Consider the following 26,919-nt stretch of genomic DNA (forward strand, 5'->3'; position numbering starts at 1 on the left):
GTACTTTTTTGTGGTTTTGTTTTGTATATTAAAATGTTTGCTGCATATTATATAAGGTGCAAAAAAAGGTCAGTAAGGATAATTCATAATGCCGCCTACAGAGAACACACTAACTCCTTATTTCTAAAAAAAAAATAAAGAAGACAGTGAGACATACAGAGATTTCAAATTTAAATTCAAATTCAAATATATATAAGCGAATATAAAACGAATAATAGATGCGAATAAAGAGGACAGCAAGACGAATTTTAAAATTAAAATTTAAATATAATTTAAGTTTAATTTTAATTTTTATCCTAAAATAATTTAAGTTTGTTTAAATTCAAATTAAAATATATATAAACGAATATAAAACAAATAATAGATGCGAATAAAGAGGACAGCAAGACGAATTTTAAAATTAAAATTTAAATATAATTTAAGTTTAATTTTAATTTTTATCCTAAAATAATTTAAGTTTGTTTAAATTCAAATTAAAATATATATAAACGAATATAAAACAAATAATAGATGCGAATAAAGAGGACAGCAAGACGAATTTTTAAATTAAAATTTAAATATAATTTAAGTTTGTTTGATTTTTATCCTAAAATAATTTAAGTTCATTTAAATTTAAATTCAAACTTAAAATTTAAATATAATTTAAGTTTGTTTAATTTTAAAATTAAAATTTAAATATAATTTAAGTTTGTTTAATTTTAAAATTAAAATTTAAATATAATTTTAATTTTAAGTTTGAATTTAAATTTAAATGAACTTAAATTATTTTAGGATACAAATCAAACAAACTTAAATTATATTTAAATTTTAATTTAAAAATTCGTCTTGCTGTCCTCTTTATTCGCATCTATTATTCGTTTTATATTCCTTTATATAAATATTTAAATTTAAACTTAAACAAACTTAAATTATTTTAGGATAAAATGTAAACTTAAACTTAAATTATTTTAGGATAAAAATTTAAATTAAACATACTTAAATTATATTAGGATAAAAATTAAAATTACTTTTTTAAAAATAAATTAACTTAAATTATATTAGGAAAGCAGGAGGTGAACAAATGTAACAGTTACTGATTGCAAAAGTACCAGATGGAGGGGCAGGATTTAATAAGCTTTGCTTCTTCCTACTCCTTTTGGACATGTGGAACTGTGAACTGATTATGGGATGCATTCAATTGTAATCTGATGCACGTTCAAATAAAATGAAACCATTACCATTACCAATTACCATTATACCCTCTACTATTTGGTTGAAGTAGAAGCAACTGTTTCACACTAGTTCTCCTTTTCTACAACAGACACTCCATCCCAGCGGGTCCAGTTCATTCTGGGCATGGAGGACGACGACTTGGAGCATGTCCCCCATGACCTCTTCACTGAGTTGGATGAGCTCTCCTTCAGAGATGGCCGAGCCACTGAATGGAGGGAAACTGCCAGGTCAGGCTAAATACGCTACGTCATGAAAACTTTGGTGGCAGTATGTCTCCTTATTTAGCTAATTTAGCCATTTTTATGCCTCATTTAGGCAAATATGTACAATTTGCTTAAATGTGCGCATTTTTGCCTATTAAATGGCTGACCGATCGATCAATGTTTACTTTGCACTTATACAGATGTTTGTGCCACATAGAAATGTGCAGGTTTTGAAATTTTGTAGTCGCTAAAATTTTTCACGTGTTTAATTCATGACTTTAGACAAAATATGGCAGTTTTTTGACAACTTAAATTGCACATCACACTATCTTATTTTGCACAAACCCTGTTTTTTTTGTGAAATTTTAAACCCTTTTACAATCAGTAACTGTTACATTTGTTCACTTCCTGCTTTCCTAATATAATTTAAGTTTATTTTTTGTTTTTTAAATTTTGATTTTAATTTTTATCCTAATATAATTTAAGTTTGTTTTTAATTTTATACATATTTCTCCTCTCTTGTAGAGAAGTATTTTTAGCTAATTGGTAATTTTTTTTTTACCATTAAAATGGTTATTCTTAGCCTTATGCATTATTTTAGCTGTTTGAAGATGAACTATATCAGCAAGTTGAAGTATTTGCGATTTTAGAAATAAGGAGTTAGTATGTTCTCTGTAGGCGGCATTATGAATTATCCTTACTGGCCTTTTTTGCAGTACATTTAGCGAGTGAAGATTACTTTTATAGTTATTAGCCCATATTTCCACACAATAAGTAAGATATGGTAGAACCATTTTATCTTAAATATTTCATGCTACTAAAATTACAATTTTTTTCCCCACATAATATTACCAGTTAATTCTTGTAAAATTATGCCTTTTTTTGTTACAATACAACTTTTTTCTAATATTTTGACTTTATTCTCATAAAATTAAAGTTTTTTTTTATTTTACTACTTTTAACTTGTAGATTTTATTCTCGTAATTATGACGTTATTTGCATAATATTTTTGCTTCATACTCCTCACATTCTAGCTTTTTTTGAAACCTAATTTTCTAAACGTAACACAATTTTTTCCTCAGAAGTATTTGTGATTTTTGAAATCACACTTATACTTTGCACTTATACAGATGTCTTTGCCACATAGAAATGTGCAGGTTTCCAAATTTTGTAGTTGCTAGCATTGAGACAAAAATATGGCAGTTTTTCGACAACTTAAATTGCACACCACAGTATCTTATTTTGCATAAACCCTGTTTTTTGTGATTTTTTTTGTGAAATTTTCAACCCTGTGTTAATTAAAGACCATTTAGAATGAATGCAAATCATAAAAGTCTGTATTGGGACCAACATTAATTTAGACATTAATTTAAAATTCAGACCGGAACTGCAGCATTGTTGTTTTATAAAGTATGAATGACGAGGTAACAAAAAGGGTTAAGGATATAGTCTAATACTATATCAAATGTTTGCTAACAACGATATCAACTCATGCAGAGAAATTCCTTCACACTCAAAGGATGTGGAGAGTATTATGCTGTATACACTAGATGGGTGACAAAGCACAAATATTCCAAATATTCCAACACCGGCTACATACCAAGCGTATGGCACCAACTCCTGTAAATAAGTTGAAGGATTATGCTATAGTGCCGCACACCTGTTCAAGCTAAACACAAGATAGCCAGCTGATAATCTTAAATCATTTAGCAATATTGTCAATATTGTCAATTGTTCACGTGCCATAATGGTAAGCAGGCAAGCTCCAGTAAGAACATTTAGGTCACGTTAGGTCAGTATAATTGAACAATAAAACAAAAAAAGGGAAAATTTTAAGTTGCATATAGTAGAAATTTAAGAAAATCATTATTTTTTAAAGTCTGAATATTATGAGACAAAACAAAGTTGTAATTTGTGTAACACGAGTTGGCATGAAAAGTAATATTATGGGAATAAAGTCAAAATAATATTGGAATAAAGTCCTAATATTACTAAAAGTAAAAAATTTGCAAGAAAAAACAAATAGGTGGAAAATTACAATAAAAACTGAAATCGAAAAAAAAACAAATGTAATTTTACAAGAATATAGTCAAATATATTGTAAGAGAAAGGTCATAATGCAAAGTAATATTATGGGAAAAAAACAGCAGAAATGGAAAAAATGTAAAAATTTACAAGAAGAAAAATGAAATAGGTGGAAAATTAAAAAAAAAACAGCAGAAATGAAAAGTAATATTATGGAAATAAAGTCAAAATAATATTGGAATAAAATCATCATATTAGTTCAAGTAAAAAATTTACAAGTAGAAAAATGAAAAAAAACAACAACAACAGAAATGACAAAAAACAGATGTAATTTTACAAGAATATAGTCAAATATTAAGAGAGGTCATAATGAAAAGTAATATTATGGGAATAAAGTCAAAATAATATTGGAATAAAGTCATAATATTAGTAAAAGTAAAAATTTACAAGAAGATAAATGAAATAGGTGGAAAATTACAAAAAACAACAGCAGAAATGAAAAAAAAACTCTATTCTTGTAATTTTACAAGAATAGTCTCAAATATTAATTATTTATTAAATTTTTTTAATTGTAAAAAATAAACTGGTAAAGTAAAACTATGGGAATAAAGTCAAAATAATATTAGTAAAAGTAAAAATTTTCAAGAAGAAAAATGAAATAGGTGGAAAATAAATTAAAAAAACAATTAAAAGTCATTTTACAAGAGTCAAATATTATATTATAGTATATATTATATTGTAGTAAAATATTAAGAGAAAGGTCATAATATTTTTTTAATTATAAAAAAATAAACTAGTTGAAACGGCTTATTATTTGTCCAAAAATATACATCATTAAATACATTTGATGACAAACAAAATGAAGTTGCATTACTATTGCAACAGAAAATCATCAGTTGGGTAATAACATATCATATATAATATTATTAAGAATAAAGTCAAAACATGATGGTGATAAAGTCATAATTACACTCTGAGGTACTGTAATAATCCGACCACCATAAGTGATTTTGTGCCAAGATGGGTTGTAAGGAAGCAATATTAACCCATAAATATTAGAACATGAACTATATGATATGAAATTCAGTACATAATTCACTTCAATAGTCTCTGTTTTCATACAACTCTTATGCGCGTTTGCAGGTGGCTTAAGTTTGAAGAGGATGTGGAGGACGGAGGGGAAAGATGGAGCAAGCCCTACGTGGCTACGCTGTCACTGCACAGTTTATTTGAATTGCGTAGCTGCATCCTCAACGGCACAGTCATGCTGGATATGAGGGCCAACAGTATTGAGGAAATCGCTGGTGAGTCTTTTTCATTGCATTTCTTAAATCTTGATTCCACAGCCCTGCTATTTAATGTCATGGACAATTTGGAGTCGCCAATTAACCTAGCATGTTTTTGGAATGTGGGAGGAAACCGGATTACCCGGAGAAAATCCACGCATGCACGGGGAGAACATGCAAATTCCACACAGAGATGGCCGAGGGTGGAATTGAACTTGGGTCTCCTAGCTGTGTGACCTGCGCACTAACCACTTTCTATGCCGCATGTCCTCCAATGAACTGCTTTGCTCGGACACAATGCAGAATGGGAAACTTCAAAACTCATATTGGTACTTCTTTGTATATTTTTAGGTACACCTTTGCAGTGTTAAGTTACTGTGTGATGAGTTTAGTGTTTTTTTTGCAAGCATAAACATGGCTAAATAATAATAGACATGGTTTTGGAATGTGGGAGGAAACCGGAGTACCTGGAGAAAACCCACGCATGCACGGGGAGAACATGCAAACTCCACACAGAGATGGCCGAGAGTGGAATTGAACTCGGGTCTCCAAACAGTGTGGCCTGCGCACTAACCACTTTCTATGCCACATGTCCTCCAATGAACTGCTTTGCTCAGACACAATGCAAAATGGGATACTTCAAAACTCATATTGGTACTTCATTGTATAGTTTTCGGTACACCTTTGGAGTGTTAAGTTACTGTGTGATGAGTTTAGTGTTTTTTTTTTTGCAAGCATAAACATGGCTAAATAAACTAATAGACATAGACATGTTGTTTTCTATAATAGACATAAAATGTTTTTTTTTAACATTATTAGAGCCCTCCAGACATGAAATAACACCCCTATAGTCATCGTAAACATCGTAACTTCAAGTTGATGCCATTTTCTTTGTCCGATTCAGACATGGTCATCGACAGCATGGTGGCGTCAGGCCAGCTCAAGGAGGACCTCCGCGCGAAGGTGCGGGAAGCCATGTTGAAGAAACACCACCACCAGAACGAGAGGAAGCTCAGCAACCGCATCCCTCTGGTGCGCTCCATCGCCGACATAGGCAAGAAACACTCTGACCCGCTCTTGCTTGAAAGAAACGGTGAGACCCTGCGGCGCAACTCACTTTTCTTTTTCCTCCCCCCTTTCCACGCTATTCAAAACGTACGGAAATCTTTCTAAAAAAACATTTATTATATATATCCTTCAATGTGTGCGTAGAAGGTGGATGGTAAAAAGTGAGTACTATTTTAAGAGATTGATCAAACAGTGACGCAATCGGTCCCACCGTAATGAAAGAGAAATATGGGTGCTCATAATTGTGTGGTTTTTTTTTATGGCTGGCTTGGTTTGATTTGAAATACTTATACTTCTCGTTATATATATTGATACCCAGAAAACGATGCTTTACCTGCTTTTGAACTTGCGCATGGCTGCAAGCTAAGATTGGGATCGAAATAGAGTTCTCGTATTGATTGGCGGTGATGGCGATAGCTGCAGTTTAGATGAATGAACTCTTGTCATGGGAGTGAAACTTGCATTTGGTGTAGTGCATTATTTGGCATGAGAAACTGAGGATTGGACTAACCGGTCACATGATCCAGCTTGACTGAGACGGGTTTTTGAGTCTTGAAATAGAGTTCTCGTATTGATCGACGGCGATGGCGATAGCTGCAGTTTAAATGAATGAACTCTTATATATCGATACCCAGAAAACGATGCTTTACCTGCTTTTGAACTTGCACATGACTGCAAGCTAAGATTGGGATCGAAATAGAGTTCTCGTATTGATCGACGGCGATGGCGATAGCTGCAGTTTAAATGAATGAACTCTTATATATCGATACCCAGAAAACGATGCTTTACCTGCTTTTGAACTTGCGCATGGCTGCAAGCTAAGATAGGGATCGAAATAGAGTTCTCGTATTGATCGGCGGTGATGGCGATAGCTGCGGTTTAGATGAATGAACTCTTGTCATGGGAGTGAGTTGCATTTGGTGTAGTGCATTATTTGGCATGCAAACTGATGAACGGATTGGACTTGACTGAGACGGGTTTTTGAGTCTTGAAATAGAGTTCTCGTATTGATCGACGGTGATGGCGATAGCTGCAGTTTAGATGAATGAACTCTTGTCATGGGAGTGAGACTTGCATTTGGTGTAGTGCATTATTTGGCATGAGAAACTGAGGATTGGACTAACCGGTCACATGATCCAGCTTGACTGAGACGGTTTTTTGAGTCTTGAAATAGAGTTCTCGTATTGATCGACGGTGATGGCGATAGCTACAGTTTAGATGAATGAACTCTTGTCATGGGAGTGAAACTTGCATTTGGTGTAGTGCATTATTTGGCACGCAAACTGATGAACGGATTGGACTTGACTGAGACGGGTTTTTGAGTCTTGAAATAGAGTTCTCGTATTGATCGACGGTGATGGCGATAGCTGCAGTTTAGATGAATGAACTCTTGTCATGGGAGTGAAACTTGCATTTGGTGTAGTGCATTATTTGGCATGAGAAACTGAGGATTGGACTAACCGGTCACATGGTCAAGCTTGACTGAGACGGGTTTTTGAGTCTTGAAATAGAGTTCTCGTATTGATCGGCGGTGATGGCGATAGCTGCAGTTTAGATGAATGAACTCTTGCCAAATAATGCACTACACCAAATGCAAACTCACTCCCATGACATGAGAAACTGAGGATTGGACTAATCGGTCACATGGTCGAGCTTGACTGAGACAGGTTTTTGAGTCTTGAAATAGAGTTCTCGTAACTTGCGCATGGCTGCCGCGAAGATTGGGATCGAAATAGAGTTCTCGTATTGATCGGCGGTGATGGCGATAGCTGCAGTTTAAATGAATGAACTCTTATATATCGATACCCAGAAAACGATGCTTTACCTGCTTTTGAACTTGCGCATGACTGCAAGCTAAGATTGGGATCGAAATAGAGTTCTCGTATTGATCGGCGGTGATGGCGATAGCTGTAGTTTAGATGAATGAACTCTTATATATCGACACCCAGAAAACTATGCTTTACCTGCTTTTGAACTTGCGCATGGCTGCAAGCTAAGATAGGGATCGAAATAGAGTTCTCGTATTGATCGACGGTGATGGCGATAGCTGCGGTTTAGATGAATGAACTCTTGTCATGGGAGTGAGTTGCATTTGGTGTAGTGCATTATTTGGCATGCAAACTGATGAACGGATTGGACTTGACTGAGACGGGTTTTTGAGTCTTGAAATAGAGTTCTCGTATTGATCGGCGGTGATGGCGATAGCTACAGTTTAGATGAATGAACTCTTGTCATGGGAGTGAAACTTGCATTTGGTGTAGTGCATTATTTGGCATGAGAAACTGAGGATTGGACTAACCGGTCACATGGTCGAGCTTGACTGAGACGGGTTTTTGAGTCTTGAAATAGAGTTCTCGTATTGATCGGCGGTGATGGCGATAGCTGCAGTTTAGATGAATGAACTCTTGTCATGGGAGTGAGACTTGCATTTGGTGTAGTGCATTATTTGGCATGAGAAACTGAGGAATGGACTAACCGGTCACATGATCCAGCTTGACTGAGACAGGTTTTTGAGTCTTGAAATAGAGTTCTCGTATTGATCGGCGGTGATGGCGATAGCTGCAGTTTAGATGAATGAACTCTTGTCATGGGAGTGAGACTTGCATTTGGTGTCGTGCATTATTTGGCATGAGAAACTGAGGATTGGACTAACCGGTCACATGATCCAGCTTGACTGAGACGGGTTTTTGAGTCTTGAAATAGAGTTCTCGTATTGATCGGCGGTGATGGCGATAGCTGCAGTTTAGATGAATGAACTCATATATCGATACCCAGAAAACGATGCTTTACCTGCTTTTGAACTTGCGCATGGCTGCCGCGAAGATTGGGATCGAAATAGAGTTCTCGTATTGATCGGCGGTGATGGCGATAGCTGCCGTTTAAATGAATGAACTCTTATATATCGATACCCAGAAAACGATGCTTTACCTGCTTTTGAACTTGCGCATGACTGCAAGCTAAGATTGGGATCGAAATAGAGTTCTCGTATTGATCGGCGGTGATGGCGATAGCTGCAGTTTAGATGAATGAACTCTTATATATCGACACCCAGAAAACTATGCTTTACCTGCTTTTGAACTTGCGCATGGCTGCAAGCTAAGATAGGGATCGAAATAGAGTTCTCGTATTGATCGGCGGTGATGGCGATAGCTGCGGTTTAGATGAATGAACTCTTGTCATGGGAGTGAGTTGCATTTGGTGTAGTGCATTATTTGGCATGCAAACTGATGAACGGATTGGACTTGACTGAGACGGGTTTTTGAGTCTTGAAATAGAGTTCTCGTATTGATCGGCGGTGATGGCGATAGCTGCAGTTTAGATTAATGAACTCTTGTCATGGGAGTGAAACTTGCATTTGGTGTAGTGCATTATTTGGCATGAGAAACTGAGGATTGGACTAACCGGTCACATGATCCAGCTTGACTGAGACGGGGTTTTGAGTCTTGTGTGGACACCCCCGAACCCCCGCCCCCCTACCGTTTTCTGCACTAAACTTGCATCTTTTTGCTCACTGGATGCATGCATGAATCTCGAGAACGTTTCTGCACCATTTCCTGCTTCGCACACTTTCCGACTGGCATCTCTTTGACGTGTTTGGTATGTTTTTCCTATGTGCTCCACCCTTTTTTTTTCCTCCTTCTTCTCCTCCTCCTTTTCCCTGCCTTTTTTACTATTGTCTCCTCTATTAGGAGAGGGCCTGTCCTCTTCGCGTCTCTCCCTCCACAAGCCAGGAGCATCCTCTTCTGCTTCCAACCCGCCTCAGAGACAAGAGTCCCGAGTTTCCAACCTACTCAACCAGCTCCTGCCCTCCTCCGCCTCCTCCTCCTCCAACACCGCTCGTTCCCCGGCTCCCTCGCCGCAAAGTACCCCCGCGTCGTTCAGACGCGCATCCCCCGAGTCCCCGCGCCGCAGCCGTGGATCGGCGGGCTTCGGCCCTCATAGCATCCCGGAGGTGGTGGTATCCCCGCCCAATGACGAGGAATTGACAGCAAATTCCGCAGAGGAGGCGGCGGCGGTATCGCCGCAGCTCAGCCGGCAATCGTCCTGTGCATCCCAGGGGCCCGAGCGGCTGCCATTAGAAGGCAATTATCTGTGTAGCCTGCCAGTGTGAGTCACAGCTTGAGCAGAAAACACTAGGACTAGCATGGAAGCGCCGTGTGGCCATCTCACGTCACTCACTCTCCGAAGCATCCTTGCAACCACTTCGGTACTGTGCAAAAAGTCATACGCCACAATTCCATGTCAAGGTCCATTTGCCAAAACGTGTGTTTTGATTGTGTGTTTGCTAATTAGGAAGCCTCATCTGATTGCGGATGTCAAGCAAATGGCTTCTGTGTGCAAGCGCATGATACCATTACCGCGTTTCCCCCCACACATTATAGTTTAATATGCATAATTGGACATGATGAATATCATTTGTATGGATGAAATACAAAAATATGGAATACACAGTACAAAATCGGATTATTCTGTACTCTAAATTAAATTATTAAATTACATTTTATTATTTAAATTTAATTATTATTATTATTAATTTGTTTATTATTTATTTATTATTTATTTTATAATTTAATTTAAATTTCATTTAAATTCAATTATTAAATTTCATTTAATTATTAAAATTTAATTTAAATTAAATAAAACTCCACGTCTGCATCCCATATGCACATACCCAACACCCAACCATGATAAGTGAATTTCCACAAAGTATGATTTCTTATTTTCAATAAAAACAGTTTATAAACTTCTAGATACGTTTTTTTAAAAACAATATTTGAGTCATTTAGAGACCTATGATGCACACCTTTTTTTTATTACTTCCTGTTTTGTAAAGTACTTCCTGCAGTGGTTATTGTCTCATCAGTGTAACATAACTGACACCCACTGACCAATGTAGAATACTGCATATCTTTGAATGAGTCTTCTGAATGCCTTACATTTGCATTTTAGTTCACGTAAGCGTTTTTATGCATGGAAATTCTTATTATATATATTTTTTTATATAAAATAATATATCATATATATATATATATATATGTACATATATATTTTATGCATATTTTTTGACAAATGATCTCTTTCAATTACATTTGCATTTTAGTTCACAAAAGCGTTTTTATGCATGGAAAAAAATATATAATATATATATTATATATAATATATAAAAAAATAATATATATATAATATTTTTATATATATTTTACGCATATTTTTTGACAAATAATAAGCTCTTTCAACCACAAAGCAGGAATGATTTTTAAAAAATGTGTATATTTTCGTGTAATAGTCAGATACTTTTTTATGCATGAAAATTCTTATTTTATATATTTTATATTATATAATATATTAAATACTATACATATTTTTATATATATTTTCACATATTTTTTGACAAATAATAAGCTCTTTCAACCACAAAGCAGGAATGATTTTTTTAAAAAATGTGTATATTTTTGTGTAGTACTCAGATGCTTTTTTATGCATGAAAATTCTTATTTTATATATAGTTTTTATATATTTTTTTATATTTTATAATATTATATATATATATATATATTTTTATATATATATATTTTACGCATATTTTTTGACAAATAATAAGCTCTTTCAACCACAAAGCAGGAATGATTTTTTTTAAAATATATTTTTGTGTAGTACTCAGATGCTATTTAATGAACAAGCACAGCGGCCATTATGATGACGACTATAATGGCATCAGAACTTGATTAAAACACCACAGACACTTGTTAGAAGCCAACTTCCCATCCATCCATCAATCCCTAAACCCTGTTGGCCTAAGATTTTTTTTTTTGCACAGTACCGTACCTGTCATGGCTCTTGTTCTCTACAACGCTTTTAATCTCTTTTTACGTGCAACACATCCCCCTCTGCTCCTTTGCCATCTAAAGCGCTTTGTCCCCAACGCACCTTGGCAAAGCATTCTTCCAAGTCTTGCTTATAAAATATGTTCATGCACTTTTTGGTTGAGGTGTCATGGCTGCCCTCTGGAAATGCTTCAGTCGTATATCATCATGTGTGTGAGGTGTCGGCATATTTAACAGGGGTGTCACGAGTTTTCCTTTTAAACATGTTTACTCACCTTTTTATTCAGAATCCCCGCAGCCGTAAAGGTTCTTGCATCATTTTGTACCCATACATTCTCTTCATCGGCTTCCAACATTCTTTTACCCAGAGTTTGAACTTAGCACTGACGTACGCAAGCGACAGAGCTTGGCATGTATACGAGGGCAGAGACCGGCTTTGACGGTCCTTTACGAGCAGTCACGGGGAGTCTTTTATTTCCTTCCTGTCGGTTTATTATTAGACGGGAGTTTGCGTGCGTCTTATTCTGGGAACGGCTCCACATCAACGTGTGGGACATGAGAACCGGCTATCACTTGTTGAAGCGGAGAGGTTGTGTGAAAGGGTCATCTTATTATAGCTGCTAAGCTTCTGTAATTGTATCCCCTTTCAAAGGAGGATGTATACTTTTTTTTTATACCCCCCCCCCCCCTCCACACACAAGAGCCAAGTGGCTTGACTTTAGCATGGGGGGTTGCCTCACTTGAATGGGATTATCAAGCTGTGATCATTAGTCTACTTAGTGTGCCTTGGTGAAAGGTTGAAAGTCCTTAAATAGCTGGACGTTTAGCAGAGACTAGACAGTCGGATACATTTTCATTTGTCTGGATGGTGGAGGTGACTTGTTAGTAGTAGTTTAGTTTTTTTTTAACTTTTTTTTTTAACATGTGGAGGCCTCGGATTCCGGAATAAAGAGGGCTCAAGCCAAAAACCAGTACCAGGAAAAAAAGACAAAAGAAACAAACAAAAAAAAAATACATCAAAAAAATTCCATAAGTCGCAATTGTTTAGAAATGATAGGTGTCTAACACATCAAGTTATTAAGCTACACAATAGCATCAAGAACATACCCAGGATGCTGAATAGGTTAAATTAACAAGCAAGCAAGTTCACCAAGCTCCTGATCTCATATAAAATATGGTGTATTTATACAAAAAAAAAAAAAATATATATATATATATATATATTACACATCAAGTTATTCAGCTACACAATAGCATCAAGAACATACCCAGGATGCTGAATAGGTTAAATTAACAAGCAAGCAAGTTCACCAAGCTCCTGATCTCATATAAAATATGGTGTATTTATACAAAAAAAAAAAAAAATATATATATATATATATATATATATATATATATATATATATATATATATTACACATCAAGTTATTCAGCTACACAATAGCATCAAGAACATACCCAGGACGCTGAATAGGTTAAATTAACAAGCAAGCAAGTTCACCAAGCTCCTGATCTCATATAAAATATGGTGTATTTATACAAAAAAATAAAAAAAAAATATATATATATTACACATCAAGTTATTCAGCTACACAATAGCATCAAGAACATACCCAGGACGCTGAATAGGTTAAATTAACAAGCAAGCAAGTTCACCAAGCTCCCGATCTCATATAAAATATGGTGTATTTATACAATAAATTAAAAAAAAATAAAATATATATATATATATATATATATATATATATATATATATATATATTACACATCAAGTTATTCAGCTACACATTAGCATCAAGAACATACCCAGGACGCTGAATAGGCTAAATTAACAAGCAAGCAAGTTCACCAAGCTCCCGATCTCATATATGTATTTTTTTATACAAAAAAAAAAAATATATATATATATATATATGATGCTATTTAAAGTCCTTAAATAGCTGGACATTTTATACTAGTAGTATATATACAAAATATATATTTTTTTAAATATATTTTTTGGACAAAAATGTATAAATAAATAAATAAATAAAATATAATTTGGTATAAATACACCATAAACACACACAAACATATTTATATATATATATATATATATATATATATATATATATATATATATATATATAAAATATAAAATTTTTGCACTAAAAATACTTTAAGAATACCATTGGGTTCACACAATTTAGTAATAACACGACAACAACACATGCTCTGTATTATTGTATGCTAGCTGCTTGGTGTGTGGCTTTTTTCGACCGAGGTTCCACTGTATATGTTCCTAATTTCTATTTTCTCTTTTTTTGACACACGGGATCTACCTGCACATTATTGGATGAGCGATAAATCATAAGTTTGCTTCATAGGGTTAATTGGAGTGCGACTATTTCATGGTTACCGCAATCATAAACATTTCAAAACCTTTTTTGTGGGACAACCCCTCGTTTTCCGCCGAGCGGTCAGTCATACAATTTCAGTTATGTATTTTAATCCTCATCTGCTGAGTCATCACTGTTGAAAAAAAGGTTGTTGTGGGTGAGCATTCCGGGGTTTAGCCTTCCTGAATGAAGACCTTTTAGCGGATGCAACCTAGGCTAATCCCTCTCTTATTCCTAGAGGCTTTGCCCGGGTATGTGAGCAATCAGGCTCCTGTTCACTAGTCACATCTCCCAAGCATCTACATACTTCTGGGAACCACCATGATTAGGGTATGAATTGCATACTTGCATAAATGTAGTAAATTTTGATTGAGCCGCGGGTGGCATCGGTGTCGTACCGACGAGCGCCGATAACCGAGGAATCGTGGGTAAAAGAACTGTTACTAAAGCACACACAGAATAGCGTTTCTATTCTGTGATGAAGATACATGACCTCATTTCACGTTGCATGTTCAAGACTAAAAGTTCTAGCGTTTCCTGTGTCTGCTATCTCATATCACAAAAGCATAGTTTAGAGTGTTCCAATAATCAAAATGTCTTTTCTAATACAATGCAATTATTTTATGCAATGTCAACGAGGCTGTAGTTATTGCTATGTGTCTTACATTTGGGAAAATTACACTTATTGGAGTGTGCCAAAAAAAACTCACACATTTGGTATCATGGCCGTGTACGTGTCTTGGTCAAAGGTTTTGAGAATGACACAAGTATTGGTTTTCACAACGTTTGCTGCTTCTGTGTTTTTATGGTTATGGTTATGGTTTTATTTCATTTGAATATGTGTCAGATTATTGAGTGATCACATAATCAGTTCACAGTTCCACATGTCCAAAAGGAGTCGGAAGAAGCAAAGCTTTTTAAATAATAGCCCTCCATCTGATACTTTTACAATCAGTAACTGTTACATTTGTTCACTTCCTGCTTTCCTTATTTTTTATTTTTTTTATTTTTTATTTTTCATTTTTCATTTTTTATTTTTCATTTTTATTTTTCAATTTCATTTTTTAATTTTATTTGTAATTTTTATTTGTAATTTTAATTTTAATTTTAATTTTAATTTTAATTTTAATTTTAATTTTAATTTTAATTTTAATTTTAATTTTAATTTTTAATTTTTAATTTTATTTGTAATTTTAATTTTAATTTTAACTTTTTATTTTATTTGCAATTTTAATTGCCTGTCAGCACTTTCACCCACGTTAACCAGAGAATCACTAACATGGTGGTCCTTTTTGTGGCAGGGCTGAAATGCAGTGGAAATTTTTTTTTTCATGACCATTTTCACAAAAACAGAGGCAGCAGACCTTTTAATTTATATTTCTGTCATTCTCAGAACTTTTGTTCATCCTTAACCTTTTTGCGGCAGTTAACAAAATGCTAACAAAATGCCCTTCATTTGGGATTCAAGTTAAAGGAGAATTCCATGCATCCGTTTTCTATACCGCTTGTCCTCACTAGTGTTGCTGGGTATGCTGGAGCCTATGTTAATATGACAGTGGTTAACTACCTTAGCATTGCGTACAGGCTTGATTGTTATTGTTTTTTGTATGATTTAGTTTTTTGTCAAATTTTAGCTTAGTGTTTTGTACAATATTGCTAGCAACAAACGAGTCTCTTTGCCCTTTTCTGTATCATTCCGTTGGGATGATCATTCAAGTTGGGAGTACCAGCACTTTGATAAAGTTTGATTGAATTTGAATTTGATGTATGACAAGTCTGCATCAATAATGAGCTCCAACTTTTTTCTAATTTCTAACTATTTCATTTTTTTTATGTAAAACTATAATGTAAACTAATTATAGTAATTATATAATACAGAGAATATATAGAACAGAGATTATATAAATATAATATATTATAGTAAATAATTCTATATAAAATTAATTGTATTATAATTATAAATATAATTTTAGATTATAATTTCAGATTATATAAATATAATTATAATGTATATAATATATAATATTATTTTTATTAATATTATTAATATATTATGCATATTGATATTATTATATTAATATAATATTAAAAAATATAAATATTATATCTAATTATAAAATATATTTTTTGCAAGTATTTTTGTGCAAACGATTTATGAGACAAAAACCTAGTTAGCACTGTATTTGTGTTTCTGTTATTCCCAATGGCGCGTGGGTTATTTACACAAATCATGGTATTATAATAATAATAATGTATCATTATGAGTAGTAATTTCATATTTTTTTCCATGTAAAACTACAATTATTCTATTATAAAATATATATAATATTATTTGTATATTAAATGATATTAATATTATTATTATTATTATTACACTTATAATATTATTATATTAATATAATATGATAACATATTATTAGAATATATCTAATTATAAAATATATTTTTTGCAAGTATTTTTGTGCAAACGATTTATGAGACAAAACCAAATTAGCACTGTATTTGTCTTATTTCCAATGGGGGGGGGTTATCTACACAAATCATGGTATAATGATAATGTATCATTATGAGTTGTAATTAGGGGTATTATTATTAATTATTCTGAAAGTAATTATAATTGTTTATTATGTATTAGTGACCAAAAGAATAAGATTGCGAGGACAAGCGGACAAAATTAGTTTTCTCCTCAGGATGGCTGCTCTCTCCCTTCAGTGATAGAAGTTGAGAAGCACTGTCATCCGGGAGTCGAACCGTTGCTCCTTCAAGTAGAGAGGAGCCACATGAGGTGTTCAGGGCACATCTAACCGGTTGGAGTCTTGGAGGAAGACCCAGGTTGACACGTTGGAGAGACTTGGAGAGTCTTTCAACCGGGCCTGGGAACTCCTTGAGATCCACCGGGATGAGCTGGGTGAAGTAGCCCGGGGATTGGCTTCCTTGTCTGGGCTTCCTTACTTAGCCTGCTACCCCCCCTCGTGACCCAAGCGGTAGAAGATGGATGGATGAAATGAATAATAAGCAAAGTGTTTACATTTACAAATACCTATACTCAAAAGGCCTTAAGTTCGATTCCCTGTTTATGTCCGTCTTTCTTCTCCACCAGGACCACTGGTGCATCCGAACTCGGTCCCAAACTACCTGGACGGCGATAAAGGAGTGGAGAGGCGGCCTTCCAAAGTAGGGGTCAGTAGAGAAAGCAGCAGTGTGGACTTCAGCAAGGTAACCTAACCACAGTGCTGAGCACAGACACGGTCTATCATGGTGGGTGGTGGTGGGCCCCCGTGACGACATTGTCTGTTTGACAATTCCTTCAGTAAGACTGAACGTCAAAATCCACCATCAATCACGCAGTCGTTACTACGGCCAAGTAAAAAAAGTCTCGGAGATGTTCTCCATCTCGCCATCCCTCCTCCACAAAGCTGGCGAGCCTGCATACAAGCTGCCATTAGTGGTTTATAAAACCACCCATTATGTCTGCCAAAAATAAGGTGTACTGTTTATGTGAGTCACCGTGTACAAAAAAAGAGGGATGAAGCCACACGCTTGGATCTGTTTGGCATTTGCACACAGGAGATGTTTAAGCGCCGTGACAGGAAACGCATCACAGCTTTTGGACAATCTTTGCTCAGTACTCTGTAGGTGTTGTGTTGCTCTACAACTGTGTCGGAAAAAGTTGGGTTACAAAACATTAAAAGAAAGCTGTGATTTTTCTGTTTGTAGCTCGTCATATCATTGCATTCAAAAGATACAAAAGACGCATATAACTTTCTGCGGTTGACATCAGCTCCCCTATAAAACTATATGCAGTAGTCATAGTTAATTCTGTGATTTCCTCTTAATAAATGGAATATTTTCGTAGTTGTGACACTTTTATCATTATTGAAGACGTTCTGATTCGTATTAGTTATTTTGTGCGATAATAGACCTGCAATAAAAGCCTGTTGTTCCTGCTATCAAGTCTGATGCTTGTCTATAAAATATAAAAAATTGTCAACAAAAAATTACTGACCAATGTACCTCGACCCAACGACTAATACTGAATTTGGATTTGACATTTTTATGCTTGAAAATACTTTTAAGATGTTTAAGCGCCGTGACAGGAAATGCCTCACAGCTTTTGGACAATCTTTGCTCAGTACTCTGTAGGTGTTGTGTTGCTCTACAATTGTGATCGGAAAAAGTTGGGTCACAAAACATCAAAGAAAGCTGTGATTTTTCTGTTTACCGCCGCTGTAGCTCGTCGTTATAATCATTGCATTCAGAAGATACAAAAGACGCATGTAACTTTCTGCGGTTGACATCAGCTCCCCTATAAAAATGTATGCAGTAGTCATAGTTGATTCCTTGATTTCCTCTTAATATAATGAAATATTTTCCTAGTTGTGGCATAGTTCTTCTAAGAACACTTTTTATCATTATTGAAAATGTTCTGATTCGTATTAGTTATTTAGTGCGATAATAGACCTGCAATAAAAGCCTGTTGTTCCTGCTATCAAGTCTGATGATAGTCTATAAAAAATAAAAAAATGTCAATAAAAAATTACTGACACCTACTGACCGATGTACCCTGACCCAATGACTTATTTTTATACAAAAAAATACTTTTAAGATGTTTAAGCGCCATGACAGGAAACGCATCACAGTTTTTGGACAATCTTTGCTCAGTACTCTGTAGGTGTTGTGTTGCTCTACAACTGTGATCGGAAAAAGTTGGGTTACAAAACATCAAAGAAAGCTGTGATTTTTCTGTTTACCTCCACTGTAGCTCGTCGTTATAATCATTGCATTCAGAAGATACAAAAGAGGCATGTAACTTTCTGCGGTTGACTTCAGCTCCCCTATAAAAATGTATGCAGTAGTTATAGTTGATTCCGTGATTTCCTCTTAATCTAATGAAATATTTTCCTAGTTGTGGCATAGTTCTTCTAAGAACACTTTTTATCATTATTGAAAATGTTCTGATTCGTATTAGTTATTTAGTGCGATAATAGACCTGCAATAAAAGCCTGTTGTTCCTGCTATCAAGTCTGATGCTTGTCTATAAAAAATAAAAAATTACTGACTACAAAACATCAAAGAAAGCTGTGATTTTTCTGTTTACCGCCACTGTAGCTCGTCGTTAATAATCATTAATATATAATCAAGATACAAAAGACACGTGTAACTTTCTGCGGTTGACATCAGCTCCCCTATAAAACTGTATGCAGTAGAATTTTAGATTCCGTGATTTCCTCTTTTTTTCCTAGTTGTGACACTTTTTATCATTATTGAAGACGTTCTGATTCGTATTAGTTATTTTGTGCGATAATAGACCTGCAATAAAAGCCTGTTGTTCCTGCTATCAAGTCTAATGCTTGTCTATAAAATATATAAAAAATTGTCAATAAAAAATTACTGACCGATGTACCCTGACCTAACAACTTATACTGAATATGGATTTGACATTTTTATGCTTGAAAATGCAAAAAAAATACTTTTAACGTCCATATTTAAAACCGCAATACAGCAAGGGAGCAATGTTCGAATCGCGAGCTAGCAATACACGATTGTATATGATGTAAAATTCAACCTACTGTCCCAACTTTTTCTGATTATAAGGTTGTAGATATTAACTCTCCTCCTAACATCCCCATAACCTCACAGTCATCAGTTTTTAGTCAAATTATTATGAATCCTGACTATTGTTGTTTTCCTTGCTTTTCAGGTGGACATGAATTTCATGAAAAAGATTCCCCCGGGTGCCGAAGCGTCCAACGTTCTGGTGGGAGAGGTGGATTTCTTAGAGAAACCCATAATTGCTTTTGTACGCCTGTCCCCTGCTGTTCTCATCACTGGTCTTACTGAGGTTCCGGTGCCCACAAGGTAGGAATAATGCATAATAAAAACATAATTTTATTATTGGAGCCCTGTAGATGTGAATTAACACCATAATAGTCGCTCAATATAGTAGACACAATATTAGAAAATAAGATTCGAACTCGGGTCTCCTAGCTGTGTGGCCTGCAATGCAGCCAATATGAACTTTAGTTATTCTTTAGTTATTACTTGAGTTATTTTTTTCTTACAATGCATGTGTTTCTCTCCCAAAGGTTTCTGTTCCTGCTTTTGGGTCCTCATGGAAAGGGTCCTCAGTACCATGAGATTGGCAGATCCATGGCCACTCTGATGACAGATGAGGTGCCATACACAAAGCTTTCATTCATACAATTGATACAAATTGGACTTAAGTGATGGTTGGTTTACTTTATAATGTAAACAAACGAGCGTATTATTATTACTGCGTCCTTTTTAGATTTTCCACGACGTGGCGTACAAGGCCAAAGACCGAACTGACCTTCTCTCTGGAATCGATGAGTTCCTTGATCAGGTGACGGTCCTCCCGCCCGGAGAGTGGGACCCCACCATCCGGATTGAGCCCCCCAAAAATGTTCCATCCCAGGTGAGTTTTTCTCGAGTTGAAGTTGGTCCACACTTTTTCCAGCGAGGGCCATTTTTTTTTAAAGCAACACATAAACATATGCTAAAAAGTGGCATATATTTATTTATTGAGTTATATATTTCACAAAAAATTATTTTATCTTTAATATTACATTCTAATAAATTACATTATTTTTCCCCACATAATATTACCAGTTAATTATTGGAAAATTATGCCTTTTTTTGGTGGCGTATATTTATTTATTTAGTTATATAGCCCCGCTTTTTTAACTGTGTACTAACCAATGAATGTTGTATTTTGGTGTGTCTTTTATTCTGTTTACTTGCTCTATTCAACTTCATTCTTTTGTAAAGTGTCTTTGAGTATCTTGAAAAGCGCTATACAAATAAAATGTATTATTATTATTATATATTTGACGAAAAAATATTTTATCTTTAATATTTCATTCTACTAAAATTACATTGTTTTTCCCCACAAAATATTACCAGTTAATTATTGGAAAATTATGCCTTTTTTGGTGGCGTAGATTTATGTATTTATTATATATTTCACAATTTTTTTTTATCTTTATCTTTTTTTTAATATTTTGACTTTATTCTCATAAAATTACAGCTGTTTTTTTTTTTTACAACTTTCAACTTGTAGATTTTATTCGCGTAGTTATGACGTTATTTCCATAATATTTTTACTTCATACTCCTCACATTGTAGCTTTTTCTGCAACCTAATTTTTATTTAGTTATATATTTCATGAAAAATTATTTTATCTTTAATATTTAATTCTACTAAAATTACATTATTTTGCCCCACATAATATTACCAGTTAATTCTGGTTAATTCTTGGAAAATTATGCCTTTTTTTGGTTACAATACAACTTTTTTTTTTATATTTTGACTTTATTCTCATAAAATTACAGCTGTTTTTTTTTTATTTGACAACTTTCAACTTGTAGATTTTGTTCTTGTAATTATGACATTATTTCCATAATATTTTTGCTTCATACTCCTCACATTCTAGCTTTTTCTGCAACCTAATGTTTATTTAGTTATATATTTCACAAAAGATTATTTTATCTTTAATATTTCATTCTACTAAAATTACATTATTTTTCCCCACATAATATTACCAGTTAATTCTTGGAAAATTATGCCTTTTTTTTGGTTACAATACAACTTTTTTTTTTATATATATTTTGACTTTATTCTCATAAAATTACAGCTGTTTTTTTTTTATTTTACAACTTTCAACTTGTAGATTTTATTCTCGTAATTATGACGTTATTTCCATAATAATTTTGCTTCATACTCCTCACATTCTAGCTTTTTCTGCAACCTAATTTTCTAAAAGTAACACAATTTTTCCTCATAATATTACAAAAATTATTTCCACTGGTGTGGTTCTATCATAGCGTGGTTTCCTGTTCCCCCTTAAGCATGCCAATACATGACATAGATTTCCTAGTGTGAAGTCGACCTGAGAGGTGTCTGCTATTACTGAAGGCATTGTTGATGTGTTCTGACCTGCAGCTGAAAAGGAAACGGCCATCCCATCCTAATGGCTCCCCGTCTCCAGCAGGGGAACTCGAAAAGGAAGACGACCACAATGCGGGACCAGAACTTCAGAGAACTGGAAGGCAAGTAGAATTTATTCATGTCATATTAAGAATAATGATTTCAACTACTCTCCTTTTTGTAGGATATTCGGCGGTCTGATACTGGATATCAAACGCAAGGCCCCGTTTTACTGGAGCGACGTCAGAGACTCCTTTAGCCTCCAGTGTCTGGCGTCCATCCTCTTCCTGTATTGTGCCTGTATGTCTCCTGTCATTACATTCGGTGGGCTGCTTGGGGAGGCAACCAAAGGCAATATAGTGAGTGGAATAGATATTATGTAATAACAGTACTTGTGAATTTTTAATAATGACATTCAATTAGTGTCATGTGTTGAATACCGATCATGGGAATTGAGTCTGTCCCCATTCACACTGGTACCTTTTTAATTAATTTTCAATCGAGTTCATCTTAAGGCTTTTTCAGTTCCTGTTACACCCGCAAACGTAATACAAATCTGCAGCTTTGAATGTAATAATCCCGCAAATGTAATACATTTCCCACAAATGTAATAAAATTTGCCTACTGCAAACTTAATACTGAATTTCCTTTATGCTTGCAAAAAACACTAAACTCATCACACAGCAACTTAACACTCCAAAGGTGTACCTAAAAATATACAAAGAAGTACCAATATGAGTTGTGAAGTTTCCCATTCTGCATTGTGTCTGAGCAAAGCAGTTCATTGGAGGACATGCGGCATAGAAAGTGGTTAGTGTGCAGGCCACACAGCTAGGAGACCCGAGTTCAATTCCACCCACAAATGTAATATGAGACAAAATAATGATCTTTGTGGTTGTTGTTGTTGTTTGTTCTTTCTTCTTTTAATGATGGAGAAGGTGTAGATGTCATTTTGAGGATTTTAACAAGATAATTCTTTTTTTTTTTGTGGAAAAAATATTATTCAAAGAGTATCATTTGAATACATTAAAGCAACCTAAATAAAAAAAATATATATATAATTGTGATAATTCCAATTGTTTGAATAAAATTATATTATTATTATAATATTATTATTATTTTTTTATTATTATAACTATTACATTTACAGGAAATTATTACATTTTGTTTGTGACTGTACATGTGCGTTTTAGTTACAGTATATTATTGTATGTGTGATTTTGTGTGTATATGGGGAAGAAATAATCAAAAGAAATAATAAAATATTATAATAATAATAAAATCATATTAAAACAATTTCAATTATCACAGTTATGTTATCTATTTTAATTTAAAATTTAATAATTAAAGATTTATTTAATGTATTCAAATGATACTCTTTGTATAATATTTTTAATATAATAATATTTATTTAATATTTTTAATAATAATATTTTTGGACATACATGGTATATTATTGTATGTGTGATTTTGTGTGTTTATGGGGAAGAAATAATCAAAAGAAATAATAAAATATAATAAATAATAATAGTAATAATAATTTTATTAAAACAATTGCAATTATCACAATTGTTTTTTTAAATTTAGAATAATTTATAATTTAATAATTAAAGATTCATTTAATGTATTCAAATGATACTCTTTGAATAATATTTTTTCCACAAAAAAAAAATAATTATCTTGTTAAAATCCTCAAAATGACATCTACACCTTCTCCCTCATTAAAAGAAGAACAACCACAAAGATCCTTATTTTGTCTCATATTACATTTGTGGGTGGAATTGAACCCTGGTCTCCTAGCTGTGTGGCCTGTGCACTAACCACTTTCTATGCCGCGTGTCCTCCAATGAACTGCTTTGCTCAGACACAATGCAGAATGGGAAACTTCAAAACTCATATTGGTACTTCTTTGTATATTTTTAGGTACACCTTTGAAGTGTTAAGTTACTGTGTGATGAGTTTAGTGTTTTTCTGCAAATGTAATTACGTTTGCGGGTGTAACAGTCCCTCATGTTACAAATCTCTTAGTCATTCCTTTTCTCTTTGCATGTGTCTGTTTTTGTTCTCAAGTCTGGGTTGTGTTTAATGCCGACAGTCTGTGTACGTTCTCAGTAAACTGTATATTGCAAAAGTATGACAATCTATTCATATCTGGTTCTCTTTTTTTCTACAGAGCGCCATTGAATCTCTGTTTGGGGCGTCCCTAACCGGGGTGGCGTACTCCCTCTTTGCCGGCCAGCCCCTTACCATTCTTGGCAGCACGGGGCCCGTGTTAGTCTTTGAGAAGATCCTCTTTAAGTTCTGCACGTAAGTTGGAAAAATATGAACTGGCTTTACTAGCAAACAACAGTGGTTCTCAACCCACCATCATCTCTTAAAGTCACATTTCTCAAACGGATTAATTTTTTTTCCACTTTTTTTTTTTTTTGCTGGGTGATGATGCAACTTTATAAGAACTCGGCCTACATTTCTTCCATTTAAATAATGGAACCAGGAAGTGAAAATGCACAAAACAAGTACAATGGACATTTTTGAGTGTGAGGAAGGGAGGAACTACTGCATGCATACCCAGCATGACTTGCGGGTACAATTTAGCATGCACGTTAGTGTCAAGTCAGAAATTTTCTAATTTAATTCCCATCTATCCTTACATTTTCTATCCCAGTTGTCTTCGGGCAATAGGCGGGGTACACCCTGGACTGGTGGCCAGCCAATCACAGGGCACATATAGACAAACAACCATTCACACTCACATTCATACCTATGGACAATTTGGAGTCGCTAATTAACCTAGCATGTTTTTGGAATGTGGGAGGAAACCGGAGTACCCGGAAAAAAAAACCACGCATGCACAGGGAGAAAATGCTAACTCCACACAGCGATAGCCGAGTGTGGAATCGAACTCGGGTATCCTAGCTGTGTGGCCTGCACGCTAACCACTTTCTATTCCGCATGTCCTCCAATGAACTGCTTTGCTCAGACACAATGCAGAATGGGAAACTTCAAAACTCATATTGGTACTTCTTTGTATATTTGTAGGTACACCTTTTGGAGTGTTAAGTTACTGTGTGATGAGTTTAGCGTTTGTTTGGTTTTTTTGCAAGCATAAACATGGCTAAATAAACTAATAGACATAAACATGTTTTTGGAATGTGGGAGGAAACTGGAGTACCCGGAGAAATCCCACGTATGCCCGCGGAGCTAACATGCTAACTCCACACAGAGATGGCAGAGGGTGGAATTGAACCCGGGTCTCCTAGGTGACGGCATGCAAAACTATAATCATTGTCTATATAATGTGTTTTGCGTTGTCTGGAGCAGATTGGAACAGATGCTTTGGTTAAGAGTCTGTTCTGGTTTGAGTCGGACCTTCTGGAAGGGATTAATGACTTTAACCAAAGCACCACTACATATGTCATTTTGAATGCATTTTCTGATGTGTATTTTAGTTCATGTAGCCAATTTTTTTTGCTTGAAAATTCTTCATTTAGACCAGGAGTGGGCAGCATTGAGTTAACAAAAATTTAAAAAAAATTATTATTATTTTTTTTAAATAAAAAAAAAAAAGAACCGCTACCCCAAAGTTGAGAATCACTGATATAGTACTCCCTTATTGAGTTATTGTTATTGTATATATACTCTACATGTATATCTATATCTATTCTTCTTTATGCCCCCCCCCCTCCTCCTTCTTTCACACCAGCGACTATGGTCTCTCCTACCTGTCGTTACGAACTAGCATTGGTTTGTGGACAGCCTTCCTATGTATTGTCCTGGTCGCCACAGATGCAAGCTCCCTGGTGTGCTACATCACTCGCTTCACCGAGGAAGCATTCGCGGCGCTTATCTGCATCATTTTCATCTATGAGGCTCTGGAGAAGCTTTTCCACCTCGGAGAACATTACCCCGTCAACAGTCACAACAGCCTGGACAACCTCACGTCGTATCTGTAAGTCATGAAGTGATGAAGCCTGATGTTGTGTTTTGGTTTTTTCCGCTATTGCTGGGTTGCAACTGTATACACACTTTGTATGTTTGTACAATACTTGGAAAATTTATTTTTCCATGATCCCGGGAAGTTCCGAGAGCCTGTGCTTGTGAGTGAAATACTTGCTTACATTGACTCCCTGGTCCGCTTCAGGATCGATTTTTAAGATTCTTTTACTGGTTTTTAAACATCTTAACAGCCTTGCACCTTCTTATTTATCTGATGTGCTTTTACCATTACCAACCCCCGTGGACCCTCTGCGGTCCTCCGGTACTGGACTTTTAACAAGACCAAAACCAAGAACAAAAACCCACGGTGAGGCAGCATTTAGCCACCCGACCTGTGGAACAGCCTGCCGGAGAGCCTCAGAACTGCGGAGACTGTTGATATTTTTTTAAAAACGTAAACTTTTCTTACGTTTTTATCTTTTTAGTCCTATTTTAAGCTCTTAGTCTTTAGCTTTTAACTCCAGTGTTTCCTCAGGGGGGGTGGTCCTCCACACTGGGGGCTGTGTCGGGTCTGCTGAGGGGGGTGCCATCCTTGCGTCCCTTCGACCCGGCCGGCTGGGGGTTCCTCTCTTTAATGTGGGGGTCCGCCCGTCTGTTGGAGTCAGGGGTGGGGGGGTGGGGGTGCCCCCATGGCACCGAGGATCAAGGAAACGCCACCTTTGGGGCCGTGCACACTGGGAGGAGCCCAGTCCCCCATCAGGCGACCAGCACCCGGGTGTCCCGGGTGTCCCGGGTGCCCCGGGTGTCCCGGGTGTCCCGGGTGCCCCGGGTGTCCCGGGTGCCCCGGGTGTCCCGGGTGTCCCGGGTGTCCCGGGTGTCCCGGGTGCCCCGGGTGTCCCGGGTGCCCCGGGTGCCCCGGGTGCCCCGGGTGCCCATGGCACTTAGGATCAAGGAAACGCCACCTTTGGGGCCGTCCACACTGGGAGGAGCCCAGTCCCCCATCAGGCGACCAGCACCCGGGTGTCCCGGGTGTCCCGGG

At 35.4% G+C, this 26,919-nt stretch overlaps 1 protein-coding gene across 3 annotated transcripts in view; it reads left to right on the forward strand.

The window, feature by feature from the left end:
- The window catches only part of LOC131102318 (sodium bicarbonate cotransporter 3-like), a 60,032-nt gene that overhangs the window by 17,802 nt on the left and 15,311 nt on the right, over positions 1–26,919 (forward strand). Inside the window, exons 4-15 of one of the 3 annotated variants that reach the window (XM_058047886.1) lie at positions 1,301–1,439; positions 4,584–4,744; positions 5,631–5,819; positions 9,484–9,876; positions 17,098–17,213; positions 19,699–19,856; positions 20,084–20,171; positions 20,287–20,433; positions 21,960–22,066; positions 22,129–22,303; positions 24,118–24,251; positions 25,648–25,893. In XM_058047886.1, coding sequence (XP_057903869.1) covers positions 1,301–1,439; positions 4,584–4,744; positions 5,631–5,819; positions 9,484–9,876; positions 17,098–17,213; positions 19,699–19,856; positions 20,084–20,171; positions 20,287–20,433; positions 21,960–22,066; positions 22,129–22,303; positions 24,118–24,251; positions 25,648–25,893 — 2,053 coding nt within the window. The remainder of the gene's footprint in view (positions 1–1,300; positions 1,440–4,583; positions 4,745–5,630; positions 5,820–9,483; positions 9,877–17,097; positions 17,214–19,698; positions 19,857–20,083; positions 20,172–20,286; positions 20,434–21,959; positions 22,067–22,128; positions 22,304–24,117; positions 24,252–25,647; positions 25,894–26,919) is intronic. The other 2 variants (XM_058047884.1, XM_058047885.1) reach the window with 2 other exon arrangements.

Source organism: Doryrhamphus excisus, chromosome 14, assembly GCF_030265055.1.
Source record: "Doryrhamphus excisus isolate RoL2022-K1 chromosome 14, RoL_Dexc_1.0, whole genome shotgun sequence".
Classification (NCBI taxonomy): Eukaryota; Metazoa; Chordata; class Actinopteri; order Syngnathiformes; family Syngnathidae; genus Doryrhamphus; species Doryrhamphus excisus.